The 14,274-nt window shown below is 29.7% G+C and overlaps 5 protein-coding genes across 6 annotated transcripts; 3 read left to right on the top strand and 2 right to left on the bottom strand.

Moving 5' to 3' along the window:
• The first annotated feature begins 176 nt into the window (after positions 1–176).
• Positions 177–2,363, top strand: LOC126769891 (corepressor interacting with RBPJ 1). Its single transcript, XM_050488850.1, has 5 exons — positions 177–352; positions 587–681; positions 763–1,013; positions 1,524–1,776; positions 1,852–2,363. The coding sequence occupies exons 1-5, from the start codon at positions 281–283 to the stop codon at positions 1,907–1,909; spliced, it is 729 nt and encodes a 242-aa protein (XP_050344807.1). The 5' UTR covers positions 177–280; the 3' UTR covers positions 1,910–2,363.
• Positions 2,364–2,463: 100 nt separating this feature from the next.
• LOC126769884 (T-cell immunomodulatory protein) lies at positions 2,464–4,774 on the bottom strand. The gene is made up of 2 exons (XM_050488840.1): positions 3,236–4,774; positions 2,464–3,011 (listed from the first exon to the last, which is right to left on the bottom strand). The coding sequence occupies exons 1-2, from the start codon at positions 4,572–4,574 to the stop codon at positions 2,581–2,583; spliced, it is 1,770 nt and encodes a 589-aa protein (XP_050344797.1). The 5' UTR covers positions 4,575–4,774; the 3' UTR covers positions 2,464–2,580.
• A 618-nt stretch (positions 4,775–5,392) lies between these two features.
• LOC126769892 (MOB kinase activator-like 4) lies at positions 5,393–6,840 on the top strand. The gene is made up of 4 exons (XM_050488851.1): positions 5,393–5,557; positions 5,639–5,802; positions 5,885–6,094; positions 6,248–6,840. The coding sequence occupies exons 1-4, from the start codon at positions 5,504–5,506 to the stop codon at positions 6,492–6,494; spliced, it is 675 nt and encodes a 224-aa protein (XP_050344808.1). The 5' UTR covers positions 5,393–5,503; the 3' UTR covers positions 6,495–6,840.
• Positions 6,841–7,815: 975 nt separating this feature from the next.
• On the bottom strand, positions 7,816–9,558 carry LOC126769894 (ribonuclease P protein subunit p25-like protein). Its single transcript, XM_050488854.1, has 4 exons — positions 9,376–9,558; positions 9,098–9,282; positions 8,549–8,668; positions 7,816–7,976 (listed from the first exon to the last, which is right to left on the bottom strand). Exons 1-4 carry the CDS (start codon positions 9,469–9,471, stop codon positions 7,856–7,858), a joined length of 522 nt encoding a protein of 173 aa, XP_050344811.1. The 5' UTR covers positions 9,472–9,558; the 3' UTR covers positions 7,816–7,855.
• A 461-nt stretch (positions 9,559–10,019) lies between these two features.
• On the top strand, positions 10,020–13,172 carry LOC126769893 (integrin beta-2-like). 2 transcript variants are annotated; one of them, XM_050488853.1, is made up of 4 exons: positions 10,020–10,222; positions 11,789–11,908; positions 12,005–12,165; positions 12,941–13,171. In XM_050488853.1, exons 1-4 carry the CDS (start codon positions 10,207–10,209, stop codon positions 13,070–13,072), a joined length of 429 nt encoding a protein of 142 aa, XP_050344810.1. In that variant the 5' UTR covers positions 10,020–10,206; the 3' UTR covers positions 13,073–13,171. The 2 variants fall into 2 exon arrangements, with proteins under 2 accessions (XP_050344810.1, XP_050344809.1); XM_050488852.1 differs by lacking the exon at positions 10,020–10,222 and having other exon boundaries at positions 11,562–11,908; positions 12,941–13,172.
• Positions 13,173–14,274: the final 1,102 nt, after the last annotated feature.

The raw sequence follows: 14,274 nt of genomic DNA, 5'->3' as shown, positions 1-14,274 counted from the left end.
GCATCTTAACTATTACTATTTTTACTGTCTGGTCAAGTTCTTAGAAAGTAAAAATAAATTATATTATATACGTAATTGTTGATAGTGTGGAAAGTTTTTGAGCATTTAAGACTACTAAGAATCTATATTCTACATTTCTTGTTTTTTTACAACTGACATTACTGACAAGTTGAGTCGTCAATTCTAACAATTTCCGAGTTCTTGCTTGATATATTGTTTGGTAATTGGTGTTCTTAAGTGTATTATAATTTAATAGACAAAAGAACAACTAACATAAAAAATGGGGAAAGGATTTAATAACTATATGTGCAAGAAGTTTTTCCATCCAGCTTCGAGAGATAATTTAAAAAGGGTATGGATATAATTTTAACGAATACGGATATTGTTTTTAAGAATCATATAAAAATTATATATATATATAAAACTTATATATTTTGTAATGAAAATTAAATTGCAAATGTGATAATTAGATACTTTTTATAAATATCAAATCATATGATATGAAAATGTTATTTATATAAGTCAACCATTAATTTTATTTATGTAAACGTAATTTAACTGTATTTCATTTCACATAAACCATTAGGTATGGATGGCAGAACAGAAAACTGACGCTTACAAGAAAAAGCAGGAAGAATTGAGGGTACAATATGAAAAGGAGCAAGAATTACATGAAAATAAGTAAGGTTCTTAAAAATAAGCATGTAATTTCATCATATTTTTAATGTGAAGTATGTTTATGCATAATTATGTTTTTTCCAGAGCACTGCTAAGTAAAGATAGCAAAGATAAACTGAGCTTAAATTTTATGTATGAACCTCCACCAGGAGTTAAAAAAGAGCGGGAACGTGAAGACAATGAACCGGAGTATAAATTTGAATGGCAACGCAAGTACAATGCACCAAGAGAAAGCTATTGTAAAGGTGACAATGAAATCAGGGATCAGCCATTTGGAATTTTGGTCAGAAATGTAAGGTGCATTAAATGTCACAAATGGGGTCATATAAACACAGGTAAAGCATTTTTCTATTAAATTATTTCTATTGTGTGGACCTTGTACATTGTTATGTATTTCAGTTGTCAAGTTTTAGTAACATTGGTAGTGCACCTTGGGAGAAGCCTATGTTCAGGAGTGGATTATGATTGGCTGCTGATTTTTGAAGATTGTATAAGTTTTGGAGCTGGCAAATTAGTTTCTGAAATTAAAAAAATCTAATTTCGATTTTACAATAAAATAATATAAAATTTTTAGTTCTTTAGTAATTATGCTACAAATAATTTTTAATTATATTTTTGTTTTGACCTCTTTTAGTATGTCTAAATTTATTTATGTTTATAAAATTAATATTTTATCTTAACATAACGTCTTAATCAGCATTGCATATAAGGTAATCTGGCAGATCAAGTTATATTCTAATTATACTAATATTGGTTACTATCATATTTATAAGAATTCATTTATCCATAAAACTAAATTTAGAATTAAGATACCTTTAATTTATTTTAATACAATTGAATTACAGATAAAGAGTGTTCAATGTATTCTCTGTCAATGAGTGAGGCAAGAGCACTGCAAGCTTCAGCTTCTATGCCTGAGGAAGAAGAGGAAAAACCTGATGTTCCAACATTGATGCAGCAAATGAGGGATACAGGTCTTGTAATGAAAGCTGGAGCTATGCCTCTTGCTGCAAATAGGATTGTTGATAATGATTCTTCACTTACTGAAACAGATCTTATAAGTCAATTGACAAAGAAACAGAAGAAGAAGCTATTAAAGTAACTATTTACTAAGGTATTAACAATTGTACTTATGTTTTATTACAAATAAATCATTTTGATTTTTTTTTCCAGAAAACTGGAGAAGCTGGAAAAGAAGAAGGACAAAAAGCATAAGCATAATAAACATTAAAGTAATATGTTACAAATTATCATTAAAAAATCAAGCTCTTATTTAATCTCTTTACTTAAAACAAAAAAAAAATTAAATATATACAATGTAATGTTATTATCACTAAGTGTGTGTAAAATTTCAACTCAATCAATTAAATGAAACAGTTTCGAATACAATTGCAATATTTGAACCACGCAGCAACCTAAATAAAAGCTCACGAGAAACACTTAATTAGCCATCTTATGAAACATTGCTAAAAGTAATTATATATAAACTTTAATTTGTTCTTTTAAATAAATAGAAATGAAAAATATTTGAAAACATATAGTATCAATAATTACTTAATACATGCTTTCTAAATTCTATGGGATTTAAAATATGTTCTGTAGTATATTTTTGTATTGTATTTCTAATAAATCTGTTTAACTATCAATAGAACATTTAAGAAAAATAAAATATCTAATTTTGTCTATATCACAGTTTTCATTTTTACCCTACATAAACAGAAAAATATCTATAATTTAGTACTACAAGATTAAAATAAAAAAAAAAATTAATAAAAAATATAAAAAAACACCTTAATTATTATATTTTTACTTCACTTTACTTACAATTTAAATAACAATTTTTACATAAATTTCCAAATTTCTATGCACATTATATTTATTAGGTTATAACAGAAGCTATAACTAAATCTTAACATAAGTTTTTTCATCAATTTCGATGATGTCTTGTCTGTCATTTCTCTCCTTCCAATGAAGGTACAGTACACAGCCAGTTATGATAACTATTATGGCAGTTAAAACAAATACACTCTTAAGAATAACTTTACTTGGTGTGACAAACAATTGTGCTCTCCACTGTGACGGATCATTTGACGGAGAAGGAATTATAACAATTTGAGAATTTGGAATAATCTGTGTCCAGCTTTTAGAATGTCCTGAGAGACCAACGGTTAGTGTATCAACAAAATTTGGAGTTCGATCAAGTCCAAATATTGAATATGGAAGTTGTAAAGCAAAATATGCTGACTGTGATAATTGTGCACATACTCCTGTTCTGTAAGTACCTTCTTGTGACCAGGTGTTGTAACCAATTTTTGGACCTGGCAAATTAGTTCCTGAAATAAAAAAAATAATAATTAATTATGATTATACAACAAAATAATATAAACTAAAGGCTTTTTTATTTCTTGCTAAAATTTAACAAATAGATAATAAATCATTTGAAGGTTTATTAGGTATATTACTCTCTTAGTTTTACGCATAAAAGAAGTATTATACAACTAGGTTGAAATACAATATATTGTAAGCAAATAAAATTTTTGGTATGTATATTTCTTACCAAAAGTCACTTTTCTACTATACAGAGTTCCATTAATAGTAGGTATTTTTTTATTACTTAAGCCAGTCACAACAATAACTTTAATGAAATTTGTGTCATATTCTAATTCATTCCTAAAGGCCTTCATCATATACTTTTGTGTTGAATTTGTTACATTTTTCTGTATGTAAATAACATCTAAAACACCATCCATATAAAAATCATAGAATGTAGCTAAAACAACATTGTGACCAAAGGAAGTGAATTTTTCCCACTGAACTTCAAAGGTCCGATGAAATTTACATCCTGGTAAGTTACATGGCATATTATGAAGAAGGAAGGCTCTAGTGTCTTTATCATTAACAGGGCTAAGGGTCATGAGAATGTCTGGATATCCATCCATGTTATAGTCTCCACTGCGCATTGTGATTGTATCCAAATAAATTTCATCTCTTGGAGGCACAAATCTCCACAGAGATCCTTTCCCATCATTAAAATCTATTTGCAAATCATGCCATTCTTCATTGTCATAGATTAATATTGTACTGTTTATACATTCCAGGTCATAGCAGACTGGTATTACTAAAAAGAAATCTCCAGAAAGTGCAACATCAATAAACAATGCTTGTCCATATATAGCAGGATGGCCAACCAATAACTCTATGCTGTTATTATAACGAAATCCATTAGGTTCCTCATTCAACCAAATTTCAATGTCTAATGCAGTTGTCACTAAGAGATCAGCAGCATTATCATCATTAACATCTAAGAATGAATGAGAGTGGGGTAGTTTTATTTTCTTGGAACTGGACTCGGTCATCATTATTTCTTTTGGTGTAGATCTTGTCTGATCGAATACCCAAAACACTCTCTGATTTTGAATGTTAATACCAAAGAGATCCAAAATCATATCTCTATTATAGTCTAATACTAAGGGATGGCCAATACTTATTGCTTTTATTAGGAGAGCATCTGAACAGTTTAAATTAGGCATTCCACCCCATAAAATTCTTACTTCGTGAATATTGGAACTCACATTTTGAATTTGAGTAGTCAAAAGTATATCCATATAGGCATCTCCATCATAGTCACCCGGTACAATACTTGTAATATTAAGATTACTAAAGCTGCAAGTAAAAACTGAAGGTCGTAGAAACGGTTCTTTGTCGTGAGCTAAAAATACTTCTACACTAGAACCGTTTATGATAAAGGCGTCAGTCAGTTCATCTGAATTAAAATCTCCAAATGCAGCAATTAGTCCCTCATTCTTATTTCCAAAAGAACTCGCTGTCATATCACTTATAACTAAGGAATGAATGAACACCACATTTGACAAACCAAAAAAAATATAAATAAACATTTTGCATACAAAACATAAGGATTGCGTTTTGTGTGTAGAACTCTTAGAATTCAGCACTTAAATATATTTTGTTGAAATAATTTAATTTCATAACCAAACCAAAAATAGATTCAACCAAACCAAACTAAACGAAAACAAATATTCATTTCCATATAATAAGTACATTACATTTACTTATGTTAACTTTATAGGTAGGTAATATGTTTTGTTACAATATCTTATTTGATTTGACTATTGAATTGACATTGACTTCACTCTCACAGAGTATCTAAAAGTTTACAAAGAAACATCAAAATATTTTTAGGCAATATGTACTAATGAAAATATTAGAAATATTATATTACGAATATTATTCATTAACAGTGAATTTAAAATGTCAAACACAATTTAAATATATATTTAATTGTTCAATTGTTAAGAACGGCAAACTACTAAATGACTGATCGGTACAAATTTACAAAATACATATTCTTAGTTTTTTTTTCATAATGGATTATGCTTAATGATATTATATATACATATAAAAAGAAGTAAAGTAAAAGTAAAAATGTTTTGAAATGTTCCTTACATTTCATATAAAACAATAGGATAATGTAGCATATCTATGCTAACTACCTACAAGCAGAAGGGACATAACATCTTAGTTACAAGAGGCAGATTGGTCTTTAGTTTGGCGATTAACGGATTGGCGCATTGGCAATGTAAGGAATGGTTAATATTTCTTACATCAGAATAAATTTAGGAATTGAATTTACATTTTAATTTACATAGACCATGAATACAACAGTCGAACACAACTGTGTTACTGTTCACTCTACTATCTATGAAATTAACCACAGACGTCAAAAACTAGGACAGCGCTTTTAAAAATATATGTTGCTCATTGCCCAATCCTATGTACAATTTGTGATCAATAACATTAAACAAAAATGGCTGATGTTATATTAAAGCTTAAGCGTAATCGTCCAGGTTCAAAAGCAAAGGTGAACAATTTAGAATGGATTTTATAAAATAGCATTTCGTTACTGTTTAAACAGCGTTTTATGGGATTAGTATTTTTTTAGGATTTTTGCCGATGGCCTGATGAGCCATTTGAAGAGATGGATAGCACTCTAGCGGTGCAACAGTTTATCCAACAAACTATCAGACGCGATCCTGCTAACTTAGAAGCGATACTTAAAATGCCAGAAGCGCAGGATGAAGGGGTGTGGAAATATGAACATTTAAGGTTTTGAGCTTATCATCAGTACATGGTGTATAACAATTTATTTAAGGTGATGTTTACAGCCTTTCTTTCTTTTTACTTGCAGACAATTTTGTATGGAATTAAATGGCTTAGCAGTTAGATTACAGAGTGAGTGTAATCCAGAGACATGCCCTCAAATGACAGCGACAGAGCAATGGATTTTTCTATGTGCTGCACACAAAACGCCTAAAGAATGTCCAGCTATTGACTATACAAGGCATACTCTTGATGGAGCTGCTTGTTTATTAAATAGCAATAAATATTTTCCAAGCAGGTAAAAAAAGTTTATCTATATAATAAATAAATCTGCCACCAATATTAAACATTTATCATAATGTGAATTTTAGTGTCATCACTTTAAAAAGCAATGACATTTCTTTTTTTTATATCAAATTAATCTGCAATGTTATATTCTTAATTTTTTCAGAGTCAGTATTAAAGAGTCATCAGTGGCTAAATTAGGATCCGTATGTAGAAGAGTCTACAGAATATTTTCTCATGCATATTTCCACCATCGTGCAATATTTGATGCTTTTGAAAAAGAAACACATTTGTGCAAGAGATTTACAGATTTTGTTACAAAGTACTCAATAATCTCTAAGGACATTCTTATATTGCCAAAATTGGATGATGAACCACCAATTACACAACCGGTTGGTGAATCAGAAGCTTGAGACAGGATTTTAGGGCAACAAAGTCAAGAGTTTCTCAAAATACTTATAATTTAATAGCTATATGTAAATTATTTAATATCTCAATTACCAAGTAAAGAAATAATGTTTTTTTTTATTTTTGTGTATATTAAAGTCTATAGCTTGTCTCCACTATGCTTAGGTATTATGACATATATTGGAAGTATTGGTATATTTTTTTCCAATTCCAAAGTTATGATTAATTTTTAACCAGTTTTTACCAGTAAATACACTTGAATGTTTTACAAAATACCATTGTGGTTTTTCTCAATTGACAATGTAACTAGCTGTTATTCTTTATAAATAAAATCTGCAATATACATACATACTATAGTTTTTTATTGTTATTACATTATTCCACAAAAAAGTTGTATGAAATTTATGTATAGTATAAACTATGAAGTTTAAATTAAATAAATGGTTTGCTATACTATAAACTACCATTATATAATATACGGGCTTGCACAAAGCCCTACTGGTGGTAGGGCTTTGTGCAAGCCCGTCTGGGTAGGTACCACCCACTCATCAGATATTCTACCGCAAAACAGCAATACTTGATATTGTTGTGTTCCGGTTTGAAGGGTGAGTGAGCCAGTGTAATTACAGGCACAAGGGACATAAAATCTTAGTTCCCAAGGTTGGTGGCGCATTGGCTATAAGCGATGGTTGACATTTCTTACAATGCCAATGTCTAAGGGCGTTTGGTGACCACTTACCATCAGGTGGGCCATATGCTCGTCCACCTTCCTATTCTATAAAAAAAAAAAAAAACCATAATATTTATAATACTGTAATATTTTGAAAACACCTAAGTAACAGAATCTTAATGTTTAAGTGTTGGAAAAATGGATTCTCTCTCGGTGAGGTTTGGTTATTTAATCATATTTGCATTGTTGATTATGTTCAGGCCTATAATTATGTATCTGTATCATAATTAAGGGCCTTTATTTCATCAAGTACATGCAGGGCAGGTTATACATGATTTTAAATAAGTTACTAGTTAAGTATGTAAAATCTCAGTAAAAACTTGCCCAGACATGAAATCGAAATAAGTTTAGATCCAAACATTTTATCTTATGGGTTATTTTTTTCAATTTGAGAGTTAATGAAGATGTTCAGTCCAACTCAAATTATTTATTTGCAAAGTTCTAGGTTCATTTTTGATGTTCAATGACAATTAGAAGTACATATTATACAAATATTTCAACATTGTGATGTTATATTTTGTGTAACAGTACTATTTTTTTGAAAAACTTCGTTTAAATATATGTGTTTGATTCACTGAAAATAATAAATAAAAAAATTAACAGTTTATATTTCCTTATAATGTAACAAATAGCAAATTATTCCAGTGTTTCAGCATTCTTATGTTTGAAAGGCTTTTTTATCTTGTTTGATTGTTGCTGCTTAGAATTATTGCCACGAACTTTTTCCCAAAACTTTTTACTTTGAGGGGTTTGGTATCTGAAAGAAAATATTTCAAAGAATTAGAAAGAACTTAATAGAAGTTATATATAATTTTAATGTATTTTTTTTTTAATAGGAAGTCAATACAATGTACAATGTATACATATATTATCTGTCCCAAAAATAACAATTTTAAATATAACATTTAGTAACGCCATACATCACAATTATAGGATAACTCATCATGCAATAATACAAATCTAGTTTTGCCCACTCCAATATAACATTTTTAATCATATTGATAAAAAACAATGGATTATAAGAAGCAGGCATTAAAATAAAATGATACATTTCAAAAGAAATGGCATAAATTAAAGAAGAAAAAAAACCTATATAAACTAACATAATATGATAAAAAATGCAAAGAAAGACATATAAAAAGGGTATGAACTATATGTTGCAGTACTTTTACATTTATGAATGTAATTTGTCAGTAATAATATATTAATATTTAGTACATCTTTTAAATAATCTGATAGTTTAGTCATTCTAAAAAGTATCAGTGTATTCATAGAATTTATGATTGTTGTTAAGTGACTGTAAGTTGTAAATATAAATTTTCAACATACCCAAGTTGATTTATATCTGGTATTTCTGGAATTGATAGCAATATGTGTATAACAGGTATTTGACGTTTAACAACAATTGTTTCAAGTCCATCTATTTTTGGTTCCCAATATTCTTCAACACTGAAAAATATGAATAATAACTCATTAATACTCAATGATTAAAACATTCTATAACAAATTAGAGCCGAGGCGGCCCAAAGGTTAAATGTGCGATTCTAAAATGATGATAGCAGCTTCAAATCAGCACCACTGAATTTTCATGTGCTTAATTTGTTATAATTATAATTTATCTCATGCTCAACAGTGAAGAAAAACATAACCGAGAAACCTGCATGTGTCTAATTTCATTAAAATTCTGCCACAAGTGTATCCACCAACCCGCATTGGAGCAGTGTGTTGAAAAAAGCACCAAACTTTCTTCTTAAAGGAAGAGGAGGCCTTAGCCCAGCAGAGAGGCATTTACAGGCTGTTACTTAACTATGACAACATTACACAATGGTTTTCAATAGTGTTTGCTATCCTTTATAATTAAATTAGAGATATACATACCTTTTATGTGTTAATTTCGTCACTTGGTGTTGGATGGAAAACTGTCTCTTTATAATTTCTGCACATGAGATGGCCTTAGCAATAGCAACACCAGCACCACTCCATACCACAGCAGTGGCTGCTTTATCTTCAAGTATTCCAGATGCATGAGAAATTAAATTAGTCATTTTGCTTCCGCCTTTTACCTATATAAATAGTAATTAAGTTACTATTAACTAGAAAACAGTATAGTCTTTTGCAATTCAAAACAGCAATAACCTCGTAAAAGTCTTCCAAACCTGCATCCAAAGGAAGTTTTCAGGAATATCCTTGATAGGTATTTTATTTCGATCCATTTCTTCCTCGACATTTTTACCTTTAAAGTAGTTTTCCATATAAATTATTACAAAACGTTATTTCTTTTTAAAATGTAAAGGTAATAAGATGACAATTGACAATGACATGAATGACAGTGACTGTTAGTTCAGTTCAGATTGTCGACTGTCGAGTGCGAAGTGAATTTACCAAAAGTGCAAAAATCGAATAGAAAAATCAAAAACTATAACCGAAAATCAGCTATAAAAAGGAATGTTATACAGTTATTACCCCATTAAATTTATTTCTATTCATTTTCATTTTTTATTTCGATTTGTATATATACAAAATGAATATATATGTATGTTTTTTTTTAATTTATTCTGCGTCGTGGTTTCACCTACGAAACATGAAAGCATTAAACCAAAGAGAAAGTCACACGGGTCTATTATAGGTATTTGTTAATAACTTGACATATGTGTTACATAATATTGATTCTAGTATATAAATAGCATACTTAAGAACCATCACCAAAACGTAATTTGTGAATAGCTACTGAATTATATATTTTCTCGGGCACAATCAAGTAATTCAAAAGTCATACATGATACAGGATCATAACATTTAATCAGCTAATAAAAATTGATAAATATTATGCTCTCTGCCTCGTTGGTCTAGTGGCTACTTGTAAGGCCGCATACCCGGGGGTCCTGTATTCAAATCCCAGGTCGGGCCAATAAAATATAATTGAGTTTTTCTGTCGAAAATTCTCTGTAGCAGCCCGGAGTCTGAAAGTTGGAAGTGTGTACACTCGCATGCCTCGGAGAGCAGGTAAAGTCGTTGGTCCTGCACCTGAACTCACACTTGTGCAGCAAATATGTACTGTGCAGTTGGCTCTCTCTTGCGATTAGGAGCCGCGGCCGAAATCGGTCAGAACGACATCATCATCAAATAAGTATTAAACAGAATGAATTCGTATCGAGTCCTAAATGAAGACATATTACAGCAAGTTGCCCTTTAGACATAGTGTGTATTAAAATATTTTTAATAACACTGACTTTTTTATTAGATAGGTAAATGCCACCGCGAATATTCTATTAATATTTTTAATATGAAAGATTTAGTAGAAAAATATTTTATTGTATCACTTGAAGCAGTGCTATTACGTAAGAACTCACTTCTTTATCACTAGTGAAATGTTGAAAACTAATTACGATTACGTTTCGAGTATGTTAAAGAATGCTCTACAGGATATTCAGTGTAAACCATGTTAACGCAGTAAAAGCAACTTGTAACGAACTAATTACAATTCATGTTTTTTTTTATTTATTAATATTATTGTATTTATGAATTAAAACTATCAGTATCTAACAGAAAAGTCAGTTGTTTATATATATTTAAAGAAACGATTTAAGAAGCAGATCCTAATTATATACTCTAAACAAAAATTGTGTTTTCAATATATAACATGATATTTGAATAAGAGCACGAGAAAATAGAGCAGCAGGTACATCGCTCTTTCTTGTTCCAAGTGTGCAAAAGGTGGGGAAAATAATGTGAACCTAGTAGGTATGTAGTGAATATTTACCGGTTATCAATTTTATTAAAATCGAGTAAAATTAAAATATTATGTTAAAATGTTTTTGTCATATTGTAGGTAGAAGCCTCAGAAATAAATAAAGTCTTGTACCTATTTACGAAAATTCGAACCTATCATTTAAAAGGTTCTAAATAATGTAGTATTTGTTGCTAATTTCTGCACGCGGACTACACATCGCAAATGTGCTTGGGGATTAGATACTTAAGCGAAACTATATACAATTTGGCATAGCGTTGTATTGTGGGACCTCTAAGCAGTTCTGAGTAGCTAAGTAGATACATATAAGATAAATATTTCATTTTTATATTAGTCTCATATATGTAAATACAAATGCAAAAACTGAATTGTGAATTACTTTACACTGAAATATATTTTGTTAAAATTATTTTAGTATACTGATAGCTATGAGTACTGATATATACTATATATAAATTATATTGATATCTTGGAAAATGAAAGAAAATGGTTTCTATTCTACTGATGTTGTGGGCTATGTAAAGACAAAATTCTAAAACGGGAGAGACAAATAAGTTCGCTTGCGTAATTAGGTACATAGAATCATGTAAAGGTTATCGATTGCGATATAAAAGCATAATATAAGTCATGGTTAGGCAGTTATCGAAAAATATTATAAAGCGTAACACAAATTTAATTTAAATTTTTGAAAATGAGTAGCAATAATATCAAAAATATATATCTTTGTCTATACCTTTTCGTGATAGTAATTAAAGCAAGTCGCTTAAATATTATTAAAGTGGACGAACAAGCAATATGTAAAATTAAAATGTCATGCCTAGAGTGTCTTCGATTGGCTCATTGTTCCTGGTGTTCAACGGAAAATAGATGTTTCTCAGAAAAATTGCCACAATATGAAAAATATTGCGAAACAGACAAAATTCGTCATCCAAACTATGAAAGTAAGTTTTTGATTACTGATGGTGAAATGAGCTTAAATTAGACCAAAGTTAACATTAGAAATTCTTAAATTTTGTTATTATATTTTTATTTTATAGTGAGTTTAGAAGATAATGCTATTTGTGCCTGTGCTGGTGGTCAATTGGAAAACAATTGTCGCCGCCCGGGTGTAGCAGGGCTGGAATGTTCAGGTCGTGGATCATGTATATGTGGGAGATGTTTTTGTGATGTTAATCCTGATCCTGCTCATCCGAGCAAGGTTAGTTTATCAAATATGTACTACTGTACGTATTGTGCATTGTACAAGTTGTCCTAAAACGACATTTTGCTATTATATCATTATACTTTAAATTAAAAACTAATTAAATAAGATATAAAGTTAGAATAAAGTAGTACTCTAGTAGTAGTAAGATAAAGGTATGGTATATATATATATGATAATGAATAGCTTAAGTAGGTTACAAAGATATTACATTTCTATAACCAGAGGTATAGTTTATTTTAAAAACTTGCCAATGACATTCTGACTTACTGTTTCATACATAGAAACAGCACTTGGAATCGTAAAAATGCAATGTTTTTTAAAAGATACGCATTGGGAGGAGGAAGTATATACGTACGTACATAATTAATATGTTATTATTACACAATCAAATTTGACTCATATGTTAAATATAAATGTAACAATAAATTTACCATCATTCTCTAAATAATAATAGCAAACCACGGCAACATCAGTATAATGTGACTAAATTAATTATTTTAAAATATTTATGAAACTTCAACATGATCAGTTTTCATTTAGAAAATTTTACAATCACGTTGACGTCAATTTCCTGCCTAATAGAAGTTCAACAAAAACTTTTTGGCACAAAAAAACCATCTACGCGAGCAGTCAGTACTTATGTAGAATATTATTACGCCAATTCTTTAAATTCGTCTAAATATGTCCATATTATTTTAAAATGACCCAAACAAATTGCGAGCCTCGATATTTTTAAACAGATAATATAATTTTGCCTATTTTTTTACAGGCAATCATGGGAGAATATTGTGAGTACGATAATTTTTCATGCGATGATCCGAAATGCAACGAAGGACCCTATAATATTTACGATATGATGGCCAACGAACGAAATAACTATGAAGAAATTGAGAAACAGTAGATAATAATGAGAAAATGTATTCATATGCACATAGTATTTTTGTATAAGCATATTATATTAATCGTAATTACCCATTTTTAATCTAAAATAAACTATTTTAAAAATTATGAGTGTCTTTCAAAGAATAATGACGACAAAAATAGTTTTTTTTTATTTGATCCATCATTTCTTGATATCGTTTTACTTTCAAGTAAAAAACTAAGTAAAAGCCCTATGGAAAGGTTGCACTAAACGCGGGAGACTCATAAAGAACAACATATCCTTATACTAGTATGTTACAAAGACAACAGTGACGGCGCGACGTGGAACACAAAGGCACAAACGGCGACCACCGACGATATTCTGGGCTACAACCTTTAAATGGCTGGCTGAATACAATCTTATCTGCCTAGGAATCCAGAATCCTACTAAAATTAATTACAATTTGTGTAAAACATGGAATATCCAATATTCGCAAGAATATCCATGTATCATTTTTTCGAATTTGTACTTATATTCAAATTCAAAATCAGGATTTATAATTTTCTAATAAACTTCAATCCGCACTGGGCCAACGTGAAAAGAGGGTTGGGGTTTAAGCTTGCTTTGTACAGATTTTAACAAAACGGTTCAGTGATGAAAGAATAGGTACCAGATAGAGGCAGAGTTACTTCTTTATAATTTTAGAAGAGATATTATAATAAAGATCAGATGTATATAATAAAGACCATATATGTACAACTGTACTTTAATAACATACTATTATATATATAAACAACCTGAATTGTTTAAATTAATATACAACAAAAATAAATACAATACGTAAATATACTCAAATATGTTATGACAATTTAGCAATAAACTGTACGCCATACATATCGAAATATATATATTAAAATATATATACGCCTATATTAGGCGTGGGAAGCCAGATATCAAGGCGATTTTCATCCCTTCGGAAGAAATCGCGCTTCAATTAAGAAATTGATATGAGTCGGGTGTCTGTCGCCGATAGCTCATTGGGTTCAAGTGATGTCTGTTATGGTTACGCGAAATTAGATTTCAACGAGTCTCTTTCTTTTCTACTACTTTTCTGAGCCTTTATTTCCTCGAAAACTTGAACGCGTCCTTCTATTTATCGTTCATAACTTATAATTAATTTAAATTGAACAAGTAAATGTCTAAGTATAATATTTAAAAAATATACTATTCATAATTGTTAT

The sequence above is a fragment of the Nymphalis io genome, chromosome 8 (genome assembly GCF_905147045.1).
Source record: "Nymphalis io chromosome 8, ilAglIoxx1.1, whole genome shotgun sequence".
NCBI classification, from domain to species: domain Eukaryota; kingdom Metazoa; phylum Arthropoda; class Insecta; order Lepidoptera; family Nymphalidae; genus Nymphalis; species Nymphalis io.
Note: the sequence above shows the minus strand (reverse complement) of the source record. Positions and strands in the feature narration are given on the sequence as shown.

Bases quoted from the DNA above. Each gene is read 5' to 3' on its own strand.
- LOC126769891 (XM_050488850.1), top strand. From the start codon at position 281: ATGGGGAAAGGATTTAATAACTATATGTGCAAGAAGTTTTTCCATCCA. The intron at 1,014-1,523 runs GTAAAGCATTTT...ATTGAATTACAG, and splicing joins ATGGGGTCATATAAACACAG to ATAAAGAGTGTTCAATGTAT. The intron at 1,777-1,851 runs GTAACTATTTAC...TTTTTTTTCCAG, and splicing joins CAGAAGAAGAAGCTATTAAA to AAAACTGGAGAAGCTGGAAA.
- LOC126769884 (XM_050488840.1), bottom strand. From the start codon at position 4,574: ATGTTTATTTATATTTTTTTTGGTTTGTCAAATGTGGTGTTCATTCAT. The intron at 3,012-3,235 runs GTAAGAAATATA...TTTTTATTTCAG, and splicing joins TAGTAGAAAAGTGACTTTTG to GAACTAATTTGCCAGGTCCA.
- LOC126769892 (XM_050488851.1), top strand. From the start codon at position 5,504: ATGGCTGATGTTATATTAAAGCTTAAGCGTAATCGTCCAGGTTCAAAA. The intron at 5,803-5,884 runs GTTTTGAGCTTA...TTTTACTTGCAG, and splicing joins TGGAAATATGAACATTTAAG to ACAATTTTGTATGGAATTAA. The intron at 6,095-6,247 runs GTAAAAAAAGTT...TAATTTTTTCAG, and splicing joins AATAAATATTTTCCAAGCAG to AGTCAGTATTAAAGAGTCAT.
- LOC126769894 (XM_050488854.1), bottom strand. From the start codon at position 9,471: ATGGAAAACTACTTTAAAGGTAAAAATGTCGAGGAAGAAATGGATCGA. The intron at 8,669-9,097 runs GTATGTATATCT...CATATTTTTCAG, and splicing joins ACGAAATTAACACATAAAAG to TGTTGAAGAATATTGGGAAC. The intron at 7,977-8,548 runs GTATGTTGAAAA...ATTTTCTTTCAG, and splicing joins CCAGATATAAATCAACTTGG to ATACCAAACCCCTCAAAGTA.
- LOC126769893 (XM_050488852.1), top strand. From the start codon at position 11,659: ATGAGTAGCAATAATATCAAAAATATATATCTTTGTCTATACCTTTTC. The intron at 11,909-12,004 runs GTAAGTTTTTGA...TTTATTTTATAG, and splicing joins TCGTCATCCAAACTATGAAA to TGAGTTTAGAAGATAATGCT. The intron at 12,166-12,940 runs GTTAGTTTATCA...ATTTTTTTACAG, and splicing joins ATCCTGCTCATCCGAGCAAG to GCAATCATGGGAGAATATTG.